Source organism: Macrobrachium rosenbergii, chromosome 13 (genome assembly GCF_040412425.1).
Source record: "Macrobrachium rosenbergii isolate ZJJX-2024 chromosome 13, ASM4041242v1, whole genome shotgun sequence".
NCBI lineage: Eukaryota > Metazoa > Arthropoda > Malacostraca > Decapoda > Palaemonidae > Macrobrachium > Macrobrachium rosenbergii.
The window spans coordinates 11,951,190-11,967,407 of NC_089753.1; the positions used below are offsets into that span (position 1 = coordinate 11,951,190).

General features: G+C 37.0%; 1 protein-coding gene across 2 annotated transcripts in view; it reads left to right on the forward strand.

The window, feature by feature from the left end:
- The first annotated feature begins 3,963 nt into the window (after nt 1-3,963).
- The window catches only part of LOC136844907 (tyrosine-protein phosphatase 10D-like), a 273,677-nt gene continuing 261,422 nt past the window's right edge, over nt 3,964-16,218 (forward strand). For both annotated transcript variants that reach the window (XR_010855005.1, XM_067114230.1), the window contains exon 1: nt 3,964-4,495. Coding sequence is in view for 1 of the 2 variants with exons in the window: in XM_067114230.1 (XP_066970331.1) it covers nt 4,424-4,495 (72 nt within the window). In the remaining variant the exon portion in view is untranslated. The remainder of the gene's footprint in view (nt 4,496-16,218) is intronic.

Below are 16,218 nucleotides of genomic sequence, written 5' to 3' on the forward strand. Positions count from 1 at the left end.
ACTTGCCAGTCTGAGAAGAGTAGCTGATGCTGTTGTAATCAGCAAAACACTGCAAGATTTACAAAGCTTTCTCGATAGTAGAGATGGGACAAAAGATGTTTAGAAAACAGAATTAATAAAGTTAAAGTATGCGCAAAGGGATGAAAGAACACTAGATGGAGAGAGGATTGATGAGGTTGAATCTTTTAAACATTTAAGAATCGCAATATCCAGTACAAGTTTTCTTGAGTAGAAATTTAGAGAAAAACTGAAAAATGCAAATCAGATTAAGGGCAGCTGAATGATATTTGGAAATCAAGCAGTCTGAAACTCCACTTGAAAGTAAGATTAGCACGATCTGTATTGCTACATGGTCATACATCATGGCACGATAATGAAGCTATATCTAAGAGTTTTTCTATACATTATGATAAAGCTTTAAGAAGAACATTAGGAGTCAAATGACTGGACAGAGTTAGACATATACCATAAGGGAAATTATGGAGGTTCCATATGTAGATGAGATCATGATGAAAGGGAGACGGAGATGGTTTGGACATGTCCTTCGCACAACCTCTGGAAGAATACTACGTGATAATGTCGGCTGGGCTCCCGTGGCCACCTGAATAGTTGAAAGGCCCAGACCTACTTGAATGAGAACTATGAGAAAGTGGAAATTTGTGGAAGATAAAGCATCGGAAAGACATAAGAGGTCCTTTGCATCGCGCTGGTGTTGGAGACAGTTACGATAATGATGATTATGATTCTTTGACTTATATTTTTCTGACAGCGTCTGTCTTTAAGACAGCTTTTAATTTATGACTGTTTATATTTTTAAATGAAGATATTTTTTCAAAAATTGTTTTCATGGCAATTTATATTTTTCTGTCAGCTTGCATTTTTTTTCGAAGGTTTGTATTTTTCTTATAGTCTGTATGTTTTGACAGTATTCATTTTATGGCAGCTTTCTTTTCCTGAAAACCTGTAATCTTGAACCACTCTGTTTATTCTTTGTTTAAAACTACTGGTAACTTCCATAACTGTCTGCACTTTTCTAACAGCTTATGCCTTCGTAAGTTTGAATTTTTTTGATTGATTTAAATATGCTTTTTATTTTTCTGAAATTTTTGATTTTTCAACGTCTTGCTTTTCCTCTGAAGAAAAGCACTAAATCGCGAATGAATGAATGATTTTAAGTTATCAGGCGAGGATGTGATTTACATTTCAAACTGACGATAGCTGGAGTCAGTGTTGCTTGCATAGTAACGCCTGAAGGGCATAAAATTACAGATGCACGCACATATGAAGAGAAAAAAGAAAGAGATCACCTACGGAATTACATTACAAAAACAAAAGGTCAACGTCACGCATTACGTATAGCACGCTTATCAGTTATGGGGAAACTGTCGAAAACCGAAGAGATTTAATCATAAATTCTGATGTGCCGAGATCCGTGCACAAACAAGTTCACTCGAATAATCTCATAAATAAACAAGGTGCCATTATCACTGTCAACAAGGTTCATTTACACGTTACTTTCCAGGATCAGTTCGGCCTTACGGCAGGTACTTGTTGATTGATTCAGGCCTCGCTTTAATGGAGAACTGTGAAAGCTATATTTACATCATGCTGTTTGTGACTGATAATTGCTGATCAGCTTTGCAGTGGACACTATTTTTATCTATAACTATTTGTCGTTTTATCTGTAGTTAATGCAATTCTCTTTTCTTGGGTGTATTTTCCGCTCTCCGCGAAAAATAGCATTAATAATTACTTACCCTGCCTACGGTGGAAACGCTTTCATCACTTACTTTACCATAAATATTGACTTCCATTTAAAACACGATTTTCTTCAAGGGCATAATGAACCGTATTGGAAGAAGGCTGTTTTTACATCCCTGATTTCCCGTATGCTTGCGCGTTTGTGCATGCATTCGTTCGTTAATTTGCAAGAACTCTCTGAACATTTGAGATTTGCTTTTCATGGAGAGGCCGATGTAACGGGCAATCTACTGGCCTTATCTAGCCCTGGTCCGACATAAACAAGAATTCTGTGCTTTGCTTAGTATAACCAAAGCTATGAATTATGTTTGTATGTATGTATGTATGTATGCATATATATATATATATATATATATATATATATATATATATATATATATATAAAATTAAATGATCATTGGGACAAGAGACAGAGATCATTGGACAAGACAGATATATATATATATATATATATATGTATATATATATATATATATATATATATATATATATATATATATATATATATATATATATATATATATATATATATATATATATATATATATATATATATATATATATATATATATATATGTTGTTAAGTGAGAAGTGATCATCATTGGTAGCAGAGACAGAGGTGTTGGACAGCTAGGTAGGAAGAGGCCAAAGGGAACGGATAAAAACGAATAAATGAATAAATAAAGATAAAAAAGCAACATAGCCTAGTATGGACTTCAAATAACAAACATAATTTGGGCCGTACCCCTTCACTGGGGATAAACTCAAGGAAAGGTAAATAAAAGTAAGAGCGACAGGCCTCCTTCTTGAAGGATTGAAGATTTAATGGACGGAAAAACAGAGAATAGGTGAAAATTCCTTAATCGAAGGTTTTATGATAAAAAAATATCCAGTAATCCATGCAGTGTGAGAATGTTGATCAATGGAGTGGAACTTAGAGATGAATGTTTTTTAAAATGCCACGGTTGCTTGTACTCAGTCCAGAAGTCCACACCAGGAGTCTTTCTCTTATTTCCTTTAACACCTTGAACTTACAGGTAGCCTTTTGGTAAAGGCCCTTGCTGGCATAAGGCCAAATTAATCTAAATCCACTAGCCACGCACAATTTGGTACAAAAGCGTCTTAGAAAGTATTTTGTTTATGATATGGCAAGAGCGCTAGAATGACAAGATGCAGTTAATGTCAGTTTAGTTGTATCATAAATGAGGCCTCTCTCTCTCTCTCTCTCTCTCTCTCTCTCTCTCTCTCTCTCTCTCTCTCTCTCTCTCTATATATATATATATATATATATATATATATATATATATATATATATATATATATATATATATATATATATATATATATATATCAAAAGTCCTTCGAAAGAAGGCATCATACCCCATACAAAAATGGGAATAAAAGCATACGTTAAAAGAAAAAAGAAGAAGAAGATATATATATATATATATATATATATATATACATACATACATACATAAAACTACATATATTACATCGGAATTCACTTTTAATTTAGCAGTCAGGGGAATAAGAGGAAGTCTATGACTACTGTGGTAGTGATTTTCTCTTAAGCCACTTACATAACGACGTATTGGTGAAATGATTGCCTATATATATATATATATATATATATATATATATATATATATATATATATATATATATATATATATATATATATATATATATTTGTGTGTGTGTGTGCCTGTGTGCGTGTATGTCTCCTTACGTCCGCTGGTGTGTGTACAGTATGTGTTCATTGGGTACTTTTAACTTGAAAACGTCCAGTACAACAATTCACCGGATTGTTTTTTCTCCCAGTTTTACAGAATTTTGTAAAAAAAAAAAAAAAGTGCTGATCATTTCACTGAAATCTCCCTCGAATGATTATATGGAGCCATGCAGTTATTTGCATTTTCATATATTTATAACAATGCCATATTTTGTGCACACTTATTTTCCTTTAGCTAATGAAATAAGTATCAATGTGATATATGCATAACTGTTCGCATAACATTTTTTATACATTGCTAGCCCGTATTCACCCTAGGCTTATTAAGAGTCATCGCTTATGTCCGTGAATGGGTAGATTTCAAATATCAAGATTAGTAAAGGCAGGTAATGGGAATGGGATGTCTAATGTGTGTGTGTGGGGGGGGGAGATCTTTTCTAGTTTGTGAAGGAGGGAGAGCTTTCCTTGTTTGTTGGGGTTGGGAGTGACAGGGAGGAAGGAGGCAAGGGAATGGGAGGAGAATTCACCTTTTGGCAAAGTCGAGCGAGTCGAAGGCTCGCAGCTGCTCCTCTCAGTCTCACTGACTCAGTTCACCTGTGGTAGTCGTTGTGTGAGGACATCTGCGCGCGGTGTTTTCGTCCGAACGTTACCTGGCGGTATGACCAGAGAATTGAGATAGCAACGTGCTTGTTATATTGTGGATGGTTTGAAAATCTTACTCACGCCATCAATGGTTGAAAATGTCTCGCGTGTCGTTGCCAATGGCAGAAATTTGTGAAAAATAATGACCAATATCGTGTTTGTTCGGGGGAGAGAAAAGGGTGTTCAGTGTTATAGATAATGGTTCTCTCTGCTTAAAATTGTCTTGTGTCCTTTCACCGTGTTCATTTCGTCTTCATTGTTGTTTACCGACGAAATATTGACGCCATGGATTATAGAAACAGGAAAAGGAGGGCCATAATAGCCTGTCTCTTTGCCGTTACAGCGTTAGTTCAAAAGGTAAGTAATACCATCAAGTGAAAACCTGTTTCTGAAGTTTGATGAAAAAAGTCTCACCTTGGAAGGTTTTCTCGAGACTTTGGCTCCCCCGCTGTCGAAAGTTTACAGCTCTTCATTTTCATTTCGGGAAGGAATTTTTCGTTATGTTACCGAATAGACCTACAGTACACAAGCTTGGAAAATTCAAATTGCTCAGTCTAAAACACTGAAAGGTAGTTTGTCTGTAGACCTAAATTCGGCTGACCTAAAAGTAGTGTAGGCCTAAGTAAAAAACTTTTGTAATATATATGAATAATAGACTAAATGGTTTGTGTATCAATCACTTCAGTAGTCTAGGCCTGTAGGCTTTGTAAAATATAACGGAAAATACATCGTTTTCTTAAAAGTTTCATAGGCCGAGGACAGTATAGAACCATAAAAAAAAAATTATTTTCAGTGGTCTGTGGTCATTACATGAAAATAAGTGCAGGTGTTCGTTAATCCTACACTGCTACATGTGTAAGCCCCCTCCTCCAGATAAGTTATGCTAAGTTGGTAATTCACCTTATTAACCACAAAGTTATAATTGAGAGGACAAGGCCATGCACAAGTTTGTTTTGTCGTATGTAAACTTAACCATCAGTTGACCATTTACCTTGGCTATGCATTAATTACCTCAAATGGCTTTCATAACTATTAAACGCGTTTATCATGCAAATTACAATACGAGAAAGCGACCATCAGATATATACAGGATTATGTTCATAATATATCATCCTAATTGTATGTGATAAGTTTGCCCCACTAGTATATAGATGATTTAATACATTCGCCACCGTATTCATAGTTTTGAAAACAAAGGCTTTCCGGTTTTTTATAAGCAATGCGTTGACAATTCTAAACCACAAATACTTTGGTCAGGGTTCAAGATGTAGCAAACAGGTGGCGATGGCCAAGATATCTCATGGTGAACAGGCTGTATAATACTGGGTTCTGACTTTCCAAAGTAATATTTATTTACGATGGCACATTGTCTGACTGTATTTGTTTATATTTATAATTACCGTTATATTGCGCCTTTATTATGGTCGGGGGACATTTTTTGTATATCATAAGGTTTGGAACTTGCTAGAACTGTTTTGCTCGATCAGTGTTTTTGAATAGTCTTTATTTTCTTCTGATCAGTTCTTAGGCCATCTTACTGAATTATGTATTAATGTTATATTGTGTGATAAATGACTGTATCGCAATGTGCTATTGAGAGTCAGTTTGATTAATTGTACTTGGGTCTTGTCCATTGTGTCAAGTTAGGCCTATTGAAAATGCCTTGACATCTGAAAGGTGAGTTCCATGAGATAAAAAGGCCTAACACAATTCCCATATCTTCCAGCCGTTTCTACACATAAATCTTCAGTTGTATGAAATCATAGATTGTGATTAAACCGCAGGACGTCTCTTCACTAACTGAAATAATTTACAGTAGGAACATAAAGTAAAGTTGTTTCAAAGCGAGACTAGGTCATCTCGGCATATATTGAAGCATATTATGACGAAAATTAACAACTTTCGTGGCATGTATGGAAGCTTTTTATTTAAGACAACGAAAAAGGATGAGTCACTCAATCGGGAATTTACAGATACCGTCGGTGGAGGGTGAGGATAAATAAAAAATGTATGTTATCATTATATTTTCCCCGTGTTTTACCCTTGCCAAACTGGAATACCGAAGGTATTTGAAAATGATTGGGAGAAATAATGCTTTGGCAATCCTCACAGAAATAACTTCTTTTCCAACAAATTTGCAGTATAACGTAATCAGCTTATTAATGCGATAACATACGGCTGTCACCTACAGAATAAGAAAGCACACACTCTTTCTCAGGAGATGAGTTCATAGTAGGCCTACTATCCAAGTTTGATGCTTACCTGTCCCTTTATTTACTCTTTTTAATTGTTCTAGAATATGTATGGTAAAGATAGAAAAGACGATAGGTATACTGACTAATGTACAAGCACGTCTGTCAACAGGAAAATAAAGATCCAGCTGCTGTAATATTAGCTCAGTGCACTTCAGTCTCGCGCTGATAGGCGTGCTGAAATGGAGAAAATTGGCAAAGTATAGGTTTTGCTAAAAAATGAATAATTTTAAGGAAAGTAATAGCCATTATAATAAAAACAAGAGGTGATTAATAATGGTAGTTGTAATTTTTGTTATAGTGGTACTAATAATGAATACGATAATATGCTTGGAATATCAATTAATTTGTATTATCTTTATGGCCAGCACATGAAAGTGGTACAACATAATTTATTTGTACAATATAATACACTATATGATGGCTTTAGTCTATAGGGTTTCTGCATTACCATGGCATCAATTACCGTATATCCAATAGTTCGAGTTGTTTAGTATTATTACTGTATAGCTTCGTTAAATGTTACTTTTGAGTTATAAAACATCATCATGGCATTATTATATCCAATATTCTTGTATCTTTTGCGCAATGAAGCATTTAATGTATTATCATATGAAATATTACATCTTAATGCATCACAAAGGCATTTTGATTAGCTATCCATTTTCTTACTCTTGAAACATCAACATGTCTTTGTTATATCTAGTTTCTTTAGCTTGAACTTTATCAAGGAACCATTACATCCACATTTTCTTGCACTGTGAAGTACTTCCAGGGTATCATTTCACGAAGACATTTTCTTTTATATTGTGAAAAATTATAAATGAAGCTTGCATCGTCTGTATGGTTCAAAAATGGATTAGGTCATCGACACTGGTTACCTGCTTCATTGTTGCCTTAGACGTGTCACTTTTTTCGTTCATTTGGTAATAGTTGTGGGTTTGCCAAGACTTCGCCGAGTACTTACGATCGCTATCTCCGTTTGCACGTCTTTGGCCTCGTTGGCATGGGGTGGTTTGTGGGGCTTTTTGTGTCTTGTTTGTACCTTACGTAGTGGATTGAGTGAGTTTTGCTTTTGTTAGTGTTGACGGTTTGGTGAATTACAAAGTTTTTTGAGGGGTTTGAATTTTTCTGTTTCTCGCGTCAGAAAATTCAGGTTTGTTTAGTCTTATTTTCTGAATGATTATCTTTATTGACTAGTTTATTTTATTTTGAACTACATCCTTTTGAAAATGACTCAAACCTCTTCACTTGTTGATTTAAAGTGTTTAAATATAATTGTTATGTACATAGCAATATTTAGCTAGGATTGTATGGCTTATTTTTGTGATATCATCGTTTCAGTTCTTTTAATTATAATTAGATTTAATTTACATTATTTGCTACTTACTTTTCTGCTATGCAAACGACCATTCGTCAGGATGTGCGGATGGCCAAGGGTGGGCGTTCGCTTACCCGCTTGGCTATCGTTAAGATTTATTTCTTGGTCTTATTTCTTATTGGTTTGCTTTCTTCTTTTCTTTAATCTTCAGCTGAAACCCCTTAGGGAGTGAGTCAACAAACTATAAACCCAAGATGGCTCCAAAGGGAAATCAGCATGCAGAGAGAGACAAGTTACAAGAGAAGTTGATAAATAAATATGAGGGAATAGGAAATAAGACATGATGGGATTAAAACGTGTCTTCCCAAGTGACTTAGAAAGCAAGATGTACAGTATTGGTTTGGGTTGGAATGGCTTTGTGATGTCATTTGGTCACATGTTTTTGTCTGGTTAAAAATGTTTCACTGATTTATTTTCTAGGGTAATATGAGGGCTGGTAAAACCAAGGTCCACAGAAAAAGTTAGATAGGGTAAAACGACTGGGTATATTTTGTTGTTTGAGGAAGTAATTTTATGTAACCTTTTATGTTCTGTCCGTTTTCATCTCCAAATAATAACACCATGCCACCTCTCATCCCGTTTACCCGGTAGATACCAGTAATCCCGGGGTTGCAATTTGGGACTCTCTCTGCTTCCGCTTTCCTCTGGGATGAAGCCACACGTTTTGATTGATTTTATCCTGTTCTTGTTTTCTTAGACCTCGCTACATAAGGCCATTGGTTTCTGCCCCGTCGATCCTTGTATTACGAGGATGAAAGGCATTTTAAAGGCGCTTTGAGGTAGTGTAGGCTCGCTGGAATTTCAAGATTAGTGACTGTGTCGTGACTTGATGTCACATTTGAGTAGGGTTCCATGTCCGTAGCGTAAAAATGATTATGAACACCGTTGAAGTCTTGTAGAAGAATAACGGATTTTAGAATCGTCATAGGTTGTATATTGTGAGATACGCTAGGCGTGAGTGAGTGTTTGTGGTTGAAAACTTTCACGTTTCTCTCCCTGTTTTTCCTAATCTCCCATTATTCAATAACGGTCACATCATTTCCTTATGTGTTTAAGCACCACTTTTGTTTATGTATTGTTTCCGTCATGCTGGTGCTGGTTAATAGCATTTGGTCGCTGCTGCTTTCACTAGACTCCCAGTTTCCGTTGCAAGTTTCTGGGCACTGGATTTTGGGGCTAATCTTCTCGCAATCTTGAAATGTTGGATGATTCCAATATTGCTGCTGATCAAGGCTTTCCTAGTTCCCAGTTGGTGATGACATCAGTGCCGTGCGAGTTGCTGTTCGTTGCCTTTGCATACGATGCAATGTTACGCGATTGTTGTTGCGTAAGGTTGCAGGAAAATATTGCTCTGTGTTACGAACGTCGTGGTTTTTCTTGAAAGTCATTAAGGTACAACATGATTTCGTTTACCTTTTTTTCTTAGAATTTTGCTAGATTTTTTTTTCTCAGTGAAATTTGTAATTGTCTCTGTCTCTGGCTGCAGTTGACAAGAATTAAATAGTTTTGAACCTTTGTTGTGAATTGCCTGCCATCCTTATGCTTAAATGTAACGATTTCACTAATATATTTAAAAAATTTTTATTGAGTGGGGTAGTCTCTCTCTCTCTCTCTCTCTCTCTCTCTCTCTCTCTCTCTCTCTCTCTCTCTCTCTCTCTCTCTCTCTCTCTCATTTGGATGTTCTTGGATACCAAGAAAATAATCACTTTCGTGCTTTGGCTGTAAAATTGATATGATACCAATGAACAATATGTTATAAAAACAACGCAAGGTCGCATTATGTCCCATGTTTTATGTCTCCTTGGGCTTTGTCTGTAGATTTATAGGCCATAGGTTTCCACATCTCATCTGCTCTCTGCGAACAATGCCAACACTATTTCTGAACTGTTATTTACGTGAATGGTAGACTGGTGCCTGCTTTCCGGCTTTTTCGACCTCATGTTTATTGGGAGGTGATTATCGAGCCGAATTGCCAGTTGCCTCATTGCTAATGGGTTATTATTATTATTATTATTATTATTATTATTATTATTATTGAAAAGCGAACGCACTCATATAAAGTATCCCCAAAGGCCGGTGAGATGGGTACCATAATACCCATTTCTAGCAGAGACACAAAGAAAGGGAAAAAAAAGAAAGGTTATAAGGATAGGGAGGAACGGAGACAGGTAGAGAATTCAAAAGCTTATCAGTAGACGGAAAGAAAAGTTCACTGAACTGCGTAATCTGCGGATTATAGATTTTCCCAAAGCAAGTCTCCTTGTATGGGAGAGGAAAAGGTACAGTAGAAGACAGATGGCAATGATAAACAAGTAGGGAATATGTTATATGTGATGGGGCATATCCCTTGCTTTTTGTCTTCATTGCTTATGGGTGATTTTCTTTCCAGTCTTATAGGGAATGTAGACGCAGCATTTTGTATCTTATTTATCAGTTGGTATGTAGTTATGTGATGTCTTTTAGTTATGAGCATAGTTCCCTTCCTACCATAGATATTGCCTATTTTTGTTGTAAATTAGTATAGATGTGCTGGTGTGTGTGTTATGTATGTGTATGTATGTGTTTATTAGAAAGAGTGACTGAGGCTATCTCAAGACACCGTACTCTTTAAGGGATTATGGTGCTGTGTGCTAGATAGGGAAATTTATTATATCACCCTTGAATTTAGATATACGTGTCTATTCCTTAGTTGGTAATGACCCTTCCTCTCCACTAAATACGCAAGATCATTGATTGTAAGTACGCATCCGAGATAATCAGCTTAACTTCACTCGATTTTCCTCTCACGTTTGATGTGAGGTTATATGACCTGTTAAAATCGGACTTTTTCGGATATAATAGAAGATTCTTTTGCGGTCTTTTACATTTAATGTAGTTTTGATTTTTTAGCGTGTTTGTTAGTGTAGATAGTTGGTTACAGTGTGTAGTTATCCTTTTTCAGCTTTAATATGACATCGGTTTAGAGAGAGAGAGAGAGAGAGAGAGAGAGAGAAGGAGAGAGGAAGTATACCTCCCACGGCTCTGGCTGAGCTGCTCTGCTCAACTTTCTCTCATTCATTAATTAAAGGTGACAATGTCAGTTGGCAGAAAGAACAGGTGTGAGGGGTTTTCATTGTTCTGGTGATACTTTCTTGTTGTATTACCTTTTTTTAGCATAAGTTTTTTCTTTTCCAAATGGAAGAATGGCAGAACATAATGAGCAACCTTGAATATATTTGAATGAGAGGTTAGGAGCGGCAGGATTGGATTATATATGATAAACATTTGAATAGAGGCACTGGCCCTCAGTGTTCTTGTGCAGTGATACATAGAATAATAATATATTTTGCCTCGAGCTTACTTTGTTTCCAGAATAAAAATGAAGGCTACAGTGTGTAGCATAATTCGAATACATAAGAAATCTCTTGGCATGCCTGTCGTTGAAAAGTTGTCAAAATTAACGTTGTTGTTGTGCTTACATTTCTATGGAGGTAGCAAAGTGGGCCAATAACTTGCTGAGTTAGCATCCACAAGGCAGCAGCACAAGTACTATAGATGGTAAAAAATAGAAAAATAATCAAGAGCAAAGAAATATAGTTAAATGTCAAAGCAATAAATAAACAGCCATGAACAAGTCAGACTGGACTTTACGACGACTAGAGGAGTTGATCATTAGGAAGTAAACGATGGAAAGGCGCACATTCCTACGGCGGTGAGATAGGACGGATAAGCATTCATTACGGTCAGGGGAATGCTGGCATAGGACTACGCCTTCTTGTGAAATGCTAATAGGTAATTGTATGCGGATAGTTACGCAGACTGTCTTCCTGCTACTACTACTACTACTGCTATTACTGTTTCATCCTGACAGTTCATATTGCGACCCATTACACGTCAGGCTCCTAAGGTCTGCAGCAAGCAGCAAGTGTCGAGACATTGCCATGAGATCTCATGTACCGCGACCTCTAGCTTTCTTGTTGCAAATGAAATTGGTTTCCACAATTCCGTTTTATCCTCTGCCGCTTGTTTGAGGCTGCTGAGGTTTGTTGTATGCCTCAGCAAGCGTGGTATTTTACAAGGAAGGGGTGTCAGCTCGATCCTGGTTAGCACTGCGTTCGACCCTTCACTTTATCCGAAGATGGGCTTGCGTGAGTGTTTAGGCTATTTAATATGACTGTTAGGTGCGCTTTGATGTCTGCTGGTTTGTGTAACATTGTTTCTTAATAGTTGATTTGTTGTCTCTAGACGCTGAAAAATCAGTGTGATTTTTTGTGCAGAGTAGAATGAGTAGCCTATGATTTTGATCACATTTTTTGTGTTTCCATATGTAACGTAATCTATAATAAAATCCGAGAGGGTCTGATCTTGTTTGTCCTTCCCAGGGTGACATTAGGGGAGACATGACACAGCCACCCACCCTCTGGAAACCGGTTTGTCTGACCCGGGTGGGAATTGTGTAGGTAGGGGATCGGGAGTGTAGAAGAGACAGCAGCCCTGGGCTCCAGCGCGCTTAGCACGCCAACAAGCTCTTAGTTGTCTCTAGACGCTTAATAATCAGTGTGATTTTGTATGCAGAGTAGAATAAGTATGATTTTGATGACATTTTTTTGTGATTCCATGTGTAATATAATCTATAATAATAAAAGCCTAGTGGATCTTTCTTGTATAATCTATAATAATAAAAGCCTAGTGGATCTTCCTTGTTTGTCCGCCCTGGGTGGGGACGCCGTAGGTAGTGGAGATATGACACACACATCCACCCTCCTCTTGCAAACCTGTTTGTCCCCCCTGGGCGGGAGCAGGGTAGGTAGGGGATCGGGAGGGTAGGGGAGACATGACACATCCACCCTCCTCTTGCAAACCTGTTTGTCTGCCCCGGGTGGGGGTGGGGTAGGTAGGGGATCGGGAGGGTAAGAGAGACATGATGGGCAGCGCCAGATTCCAGCGCAGCATAGCATGTGCCATCAAGCTCGTTTTGGAATAATTGCCTACATCTAATGTATAGTAATCCTTGCCACACCGTGAACTTTATTTCTAATTTAACATTTTCTGAAGTTCCGTTCTGTTAATCACACCCGGGTTAGAGAAGTTTGATGTTAAACATTTCCTAAAATGCAATTGTAATAGCCACAATGCCGTCTTAATTTCTCGAATTCTTCGCGCTTTTTTGGATATGCTTGTCACTCCAAAGCCGTAAGATCCAAGCGCAAGAAATTGAAGAGACTGTGATGCCTGGTCGCGGGAAACGAACCTGCGTCACCATAATCGCAAGGAGGTCACGTTGCCCACCTGCGCGACCGGGCATCACAGTCTCTTCAATTTCTTGCGCTTGGATCTTACGGCTTTACAGTGACAAGCATATCCAAAAAAGCGCGAAGAATTCGAGAAGTTAAGAGGGCATTGTGGCTATTACAATTACATATGTATCTGGTAAAAGTGACCAGTAGATTCTACATTTCCTAAAATTTCTTCCAAACACAGTAAAATATTTCTTCTCGTTCACATCTGAAATGAGTGCAATGTTATTCCAGTGATGGAGCGTGTAAGGAAATCTGAGATAGCACATAGACACATAAATTTAAAAAAAAGAATGGAACGAATCATCCCTTGTCATGTTCTATTGGTAAACAAGGAGTACATTTATTTGTTCAGGTGAACACATGCCTGTTGTTGTTTGTTTGCCATGCTGAGGATTTTGACTTATCTTTTTCTCTCTATTGTATTCTCTTTCCGCTGTTGTTGTTGGACGCTTTTAACGTGTTACACAATTCTTTTCTCTTTGCAGTTTTTTCGTTTCCTCATTCCTGACTCACTCCGTCGGTTTTTTTTTTTGTTCATTATTGTGTCCTATGGTTCCTCCCACCAGGATACTAAGATCTGTAAGTCCAATGTGCCAACGGCGAATTAATTTGATGTTTTGGCTTGTGCCACATGAATGTATCCACATTTTGGATTGTAAAAACAGTTCTAATGATCAGAGCCTTTAATATTTTTTCATTGTAACAAGTAAGGAGATAGGGGTTTGCGTCATAGGCTGAATAAATATTCACTAATGCATGCATATATATATATATATATATATATATATATATATATATATATATATATATATATATATATATATATGTATGTGTGTGTGTGTGTGTGTGTGTGTGTGTGTGTGTGTATTATTATATGTATTCGTAAGGTTATGTTCTGTATGTACTGATGAAATCAAATATTGTCGGAATTGTCAACTTTCCGGAACTACTTTTTTTATGACAAGTTAATGGTGCAGTGCCTGAGCCTCTAAGAAATTTACGTTTGTAGATGAGGCTCATTTATTTCATCGTATTTGTATGATTATTTATTTACCAGACTCCTCGTATGGATACTGGCAAAAATATCTGCTGACTTGTCGTATGTAATTATTACTGTTATATAAAATAAGCTAGGTTAACGGGTTGTACGTGGAGTAATAAATCGGCAAGTGGGATTGTTCTCTCTAAACAGGTTCATTTGTATTTCATTTACTTTCTAACCCATTATAATTCATAGAAACTTAAAGTTTCGGGGCTCATACCGGAAATGAAATTATCTTATAAATATTGATACGCACTTCACACTCAATGACTAAATGTCTGGAAGAGTTCGTCACGCGTTCGGATACACAAAACAGCTGGCAGAAACACAGCCAATCGCAATGAGTTCTCTTCAACTTTCTCCTTCCAGTAGGACTCGACTAGCTACATCACCTGACCACTCTCGCCAGCTCAGAGGAATGCACGCACACTTCCCTCACTATAGCTCATCATTTAATCACTGCTCTAAGAACATCAGTAAAGGAACAAGCAATAATTTAAAACATCTTGGACTGAGAAAGCTTTTTTCATAGGCCTATGTCGTCTTTGTCTTTTCTTACGGATTTTTAATTGTAGTCGACTTTTTATCCACATCTTAACGTTAGGCCATTAGGAGTTCATTAACACCTGTAGGGTGCAGCGCACACAAAAGAGCTTTGGCTTTAAAATAGCAGCCAGTTCTCAGCACCCATTTCTCCGTGAATGTTTTTACTATGATTGTATTCCTTAATGGAACTAGAGAGCTCTTGCGTGAAGGAGCAGTGTTTCGTGTTGCGGGGTTCTTTCGGGGGCGAGTTACTTACTACCCCTCCTTGCTGTTTACGTGGTTTTTCTCCTGCCATTTGGAGAGAGAGAGAGAGAGAGAGAGAGAGAGAGAGAGAGAGAGAGAGAGAGAGAGAGAGAGAGAGAGCTGTTCTTTTGAATTTTGAGTATGGAACTGGATCACCACTACAACCAAAAAATACTCTCTTTGAATTTTATGAGGATTTTGATATTCTAAGAATCTGAAATACACAAGGTTAGCCTACACCCCAAAGCTTTATAGGGAATCGATAATGGGTCTAGTCTCAAAATCAGAAGGTCAAAAAGGTGAAGCATTGCTCACCTGAGATACTGAACTTAGAAATATAATGGGAGTGAAATTAAAATATTTTTTTCAATGATTATCTGTTTTTACTTTGTTTATTAATTCTATTAAGTATAAACCTTGAATCGAGGAGGTTATCAAGAAATTCAGAACAGGGATTAGGGGAAGGGAGAAGGAGAAGGAAAGGAGAGATGTGTCATTTGTGAGGAATAAAGACTAGAAGGGATCTCTTACACCATATATGCATTTCTGTGATTTTTGTTGTTCCTGTTGCATCTTAACCATTGATTTTCATGGATGGAAGAACTACGCCATCTCTAAACTATGTCTGTAAATACATTTCATGAATCTTCTTGAGGCAATTAACAAATGATAGTATTATTTACTTGCTTGGACAAAGTTATTGAAGACAGTTGTAGGTGCAGTGCTAGATTTTTCAAAAATAGGTTGGACATTTCACCTTTTCTTGTCGTGCAGAAATAAGGTGTTTTTGATTGAGGGACCATTATTATTATTATTATTATTATTATTATTATTATTATTATTATAATACAAGCTTGCAAGGTCATTAACTTGTATGGCAGGCTTCCATAGAATGAAGTGTCATTATGTAATTAAAAGAGAAGAGACGGAAGAGAGTAGCAAATATGCCCAAGTCCCCTGGGCGATTCAGCATTCGAGTCGATACAATACTGAGTTTTATGTACCGCACAGTTTGAGAAGTGTTTTAAACGAACTCACCATCATCCCGTGAAAATCCAATTTTCCTCAAGATACATAGAATGACGACCCTTTATTGCTCGGTAAACGTGTACGGCCATTGTTTTAACGACAAAGTGGGAAATATCTCGTGTGCCCTGTATGCTCTTTGGTACTTTGTGCCTCGCTATTACATGCTCGCCTTTATAGGCCTGATTAAGGTTTTATCCGAATAAAAAAAAAAGGGGGGGCCATTTCCTTACTGCTGTCTTTATTTTACGTCCCTGTTGAATGTTGAATACTTTTGCATTTTCGCAAGTCTTGATTCACTTAATTCTCTC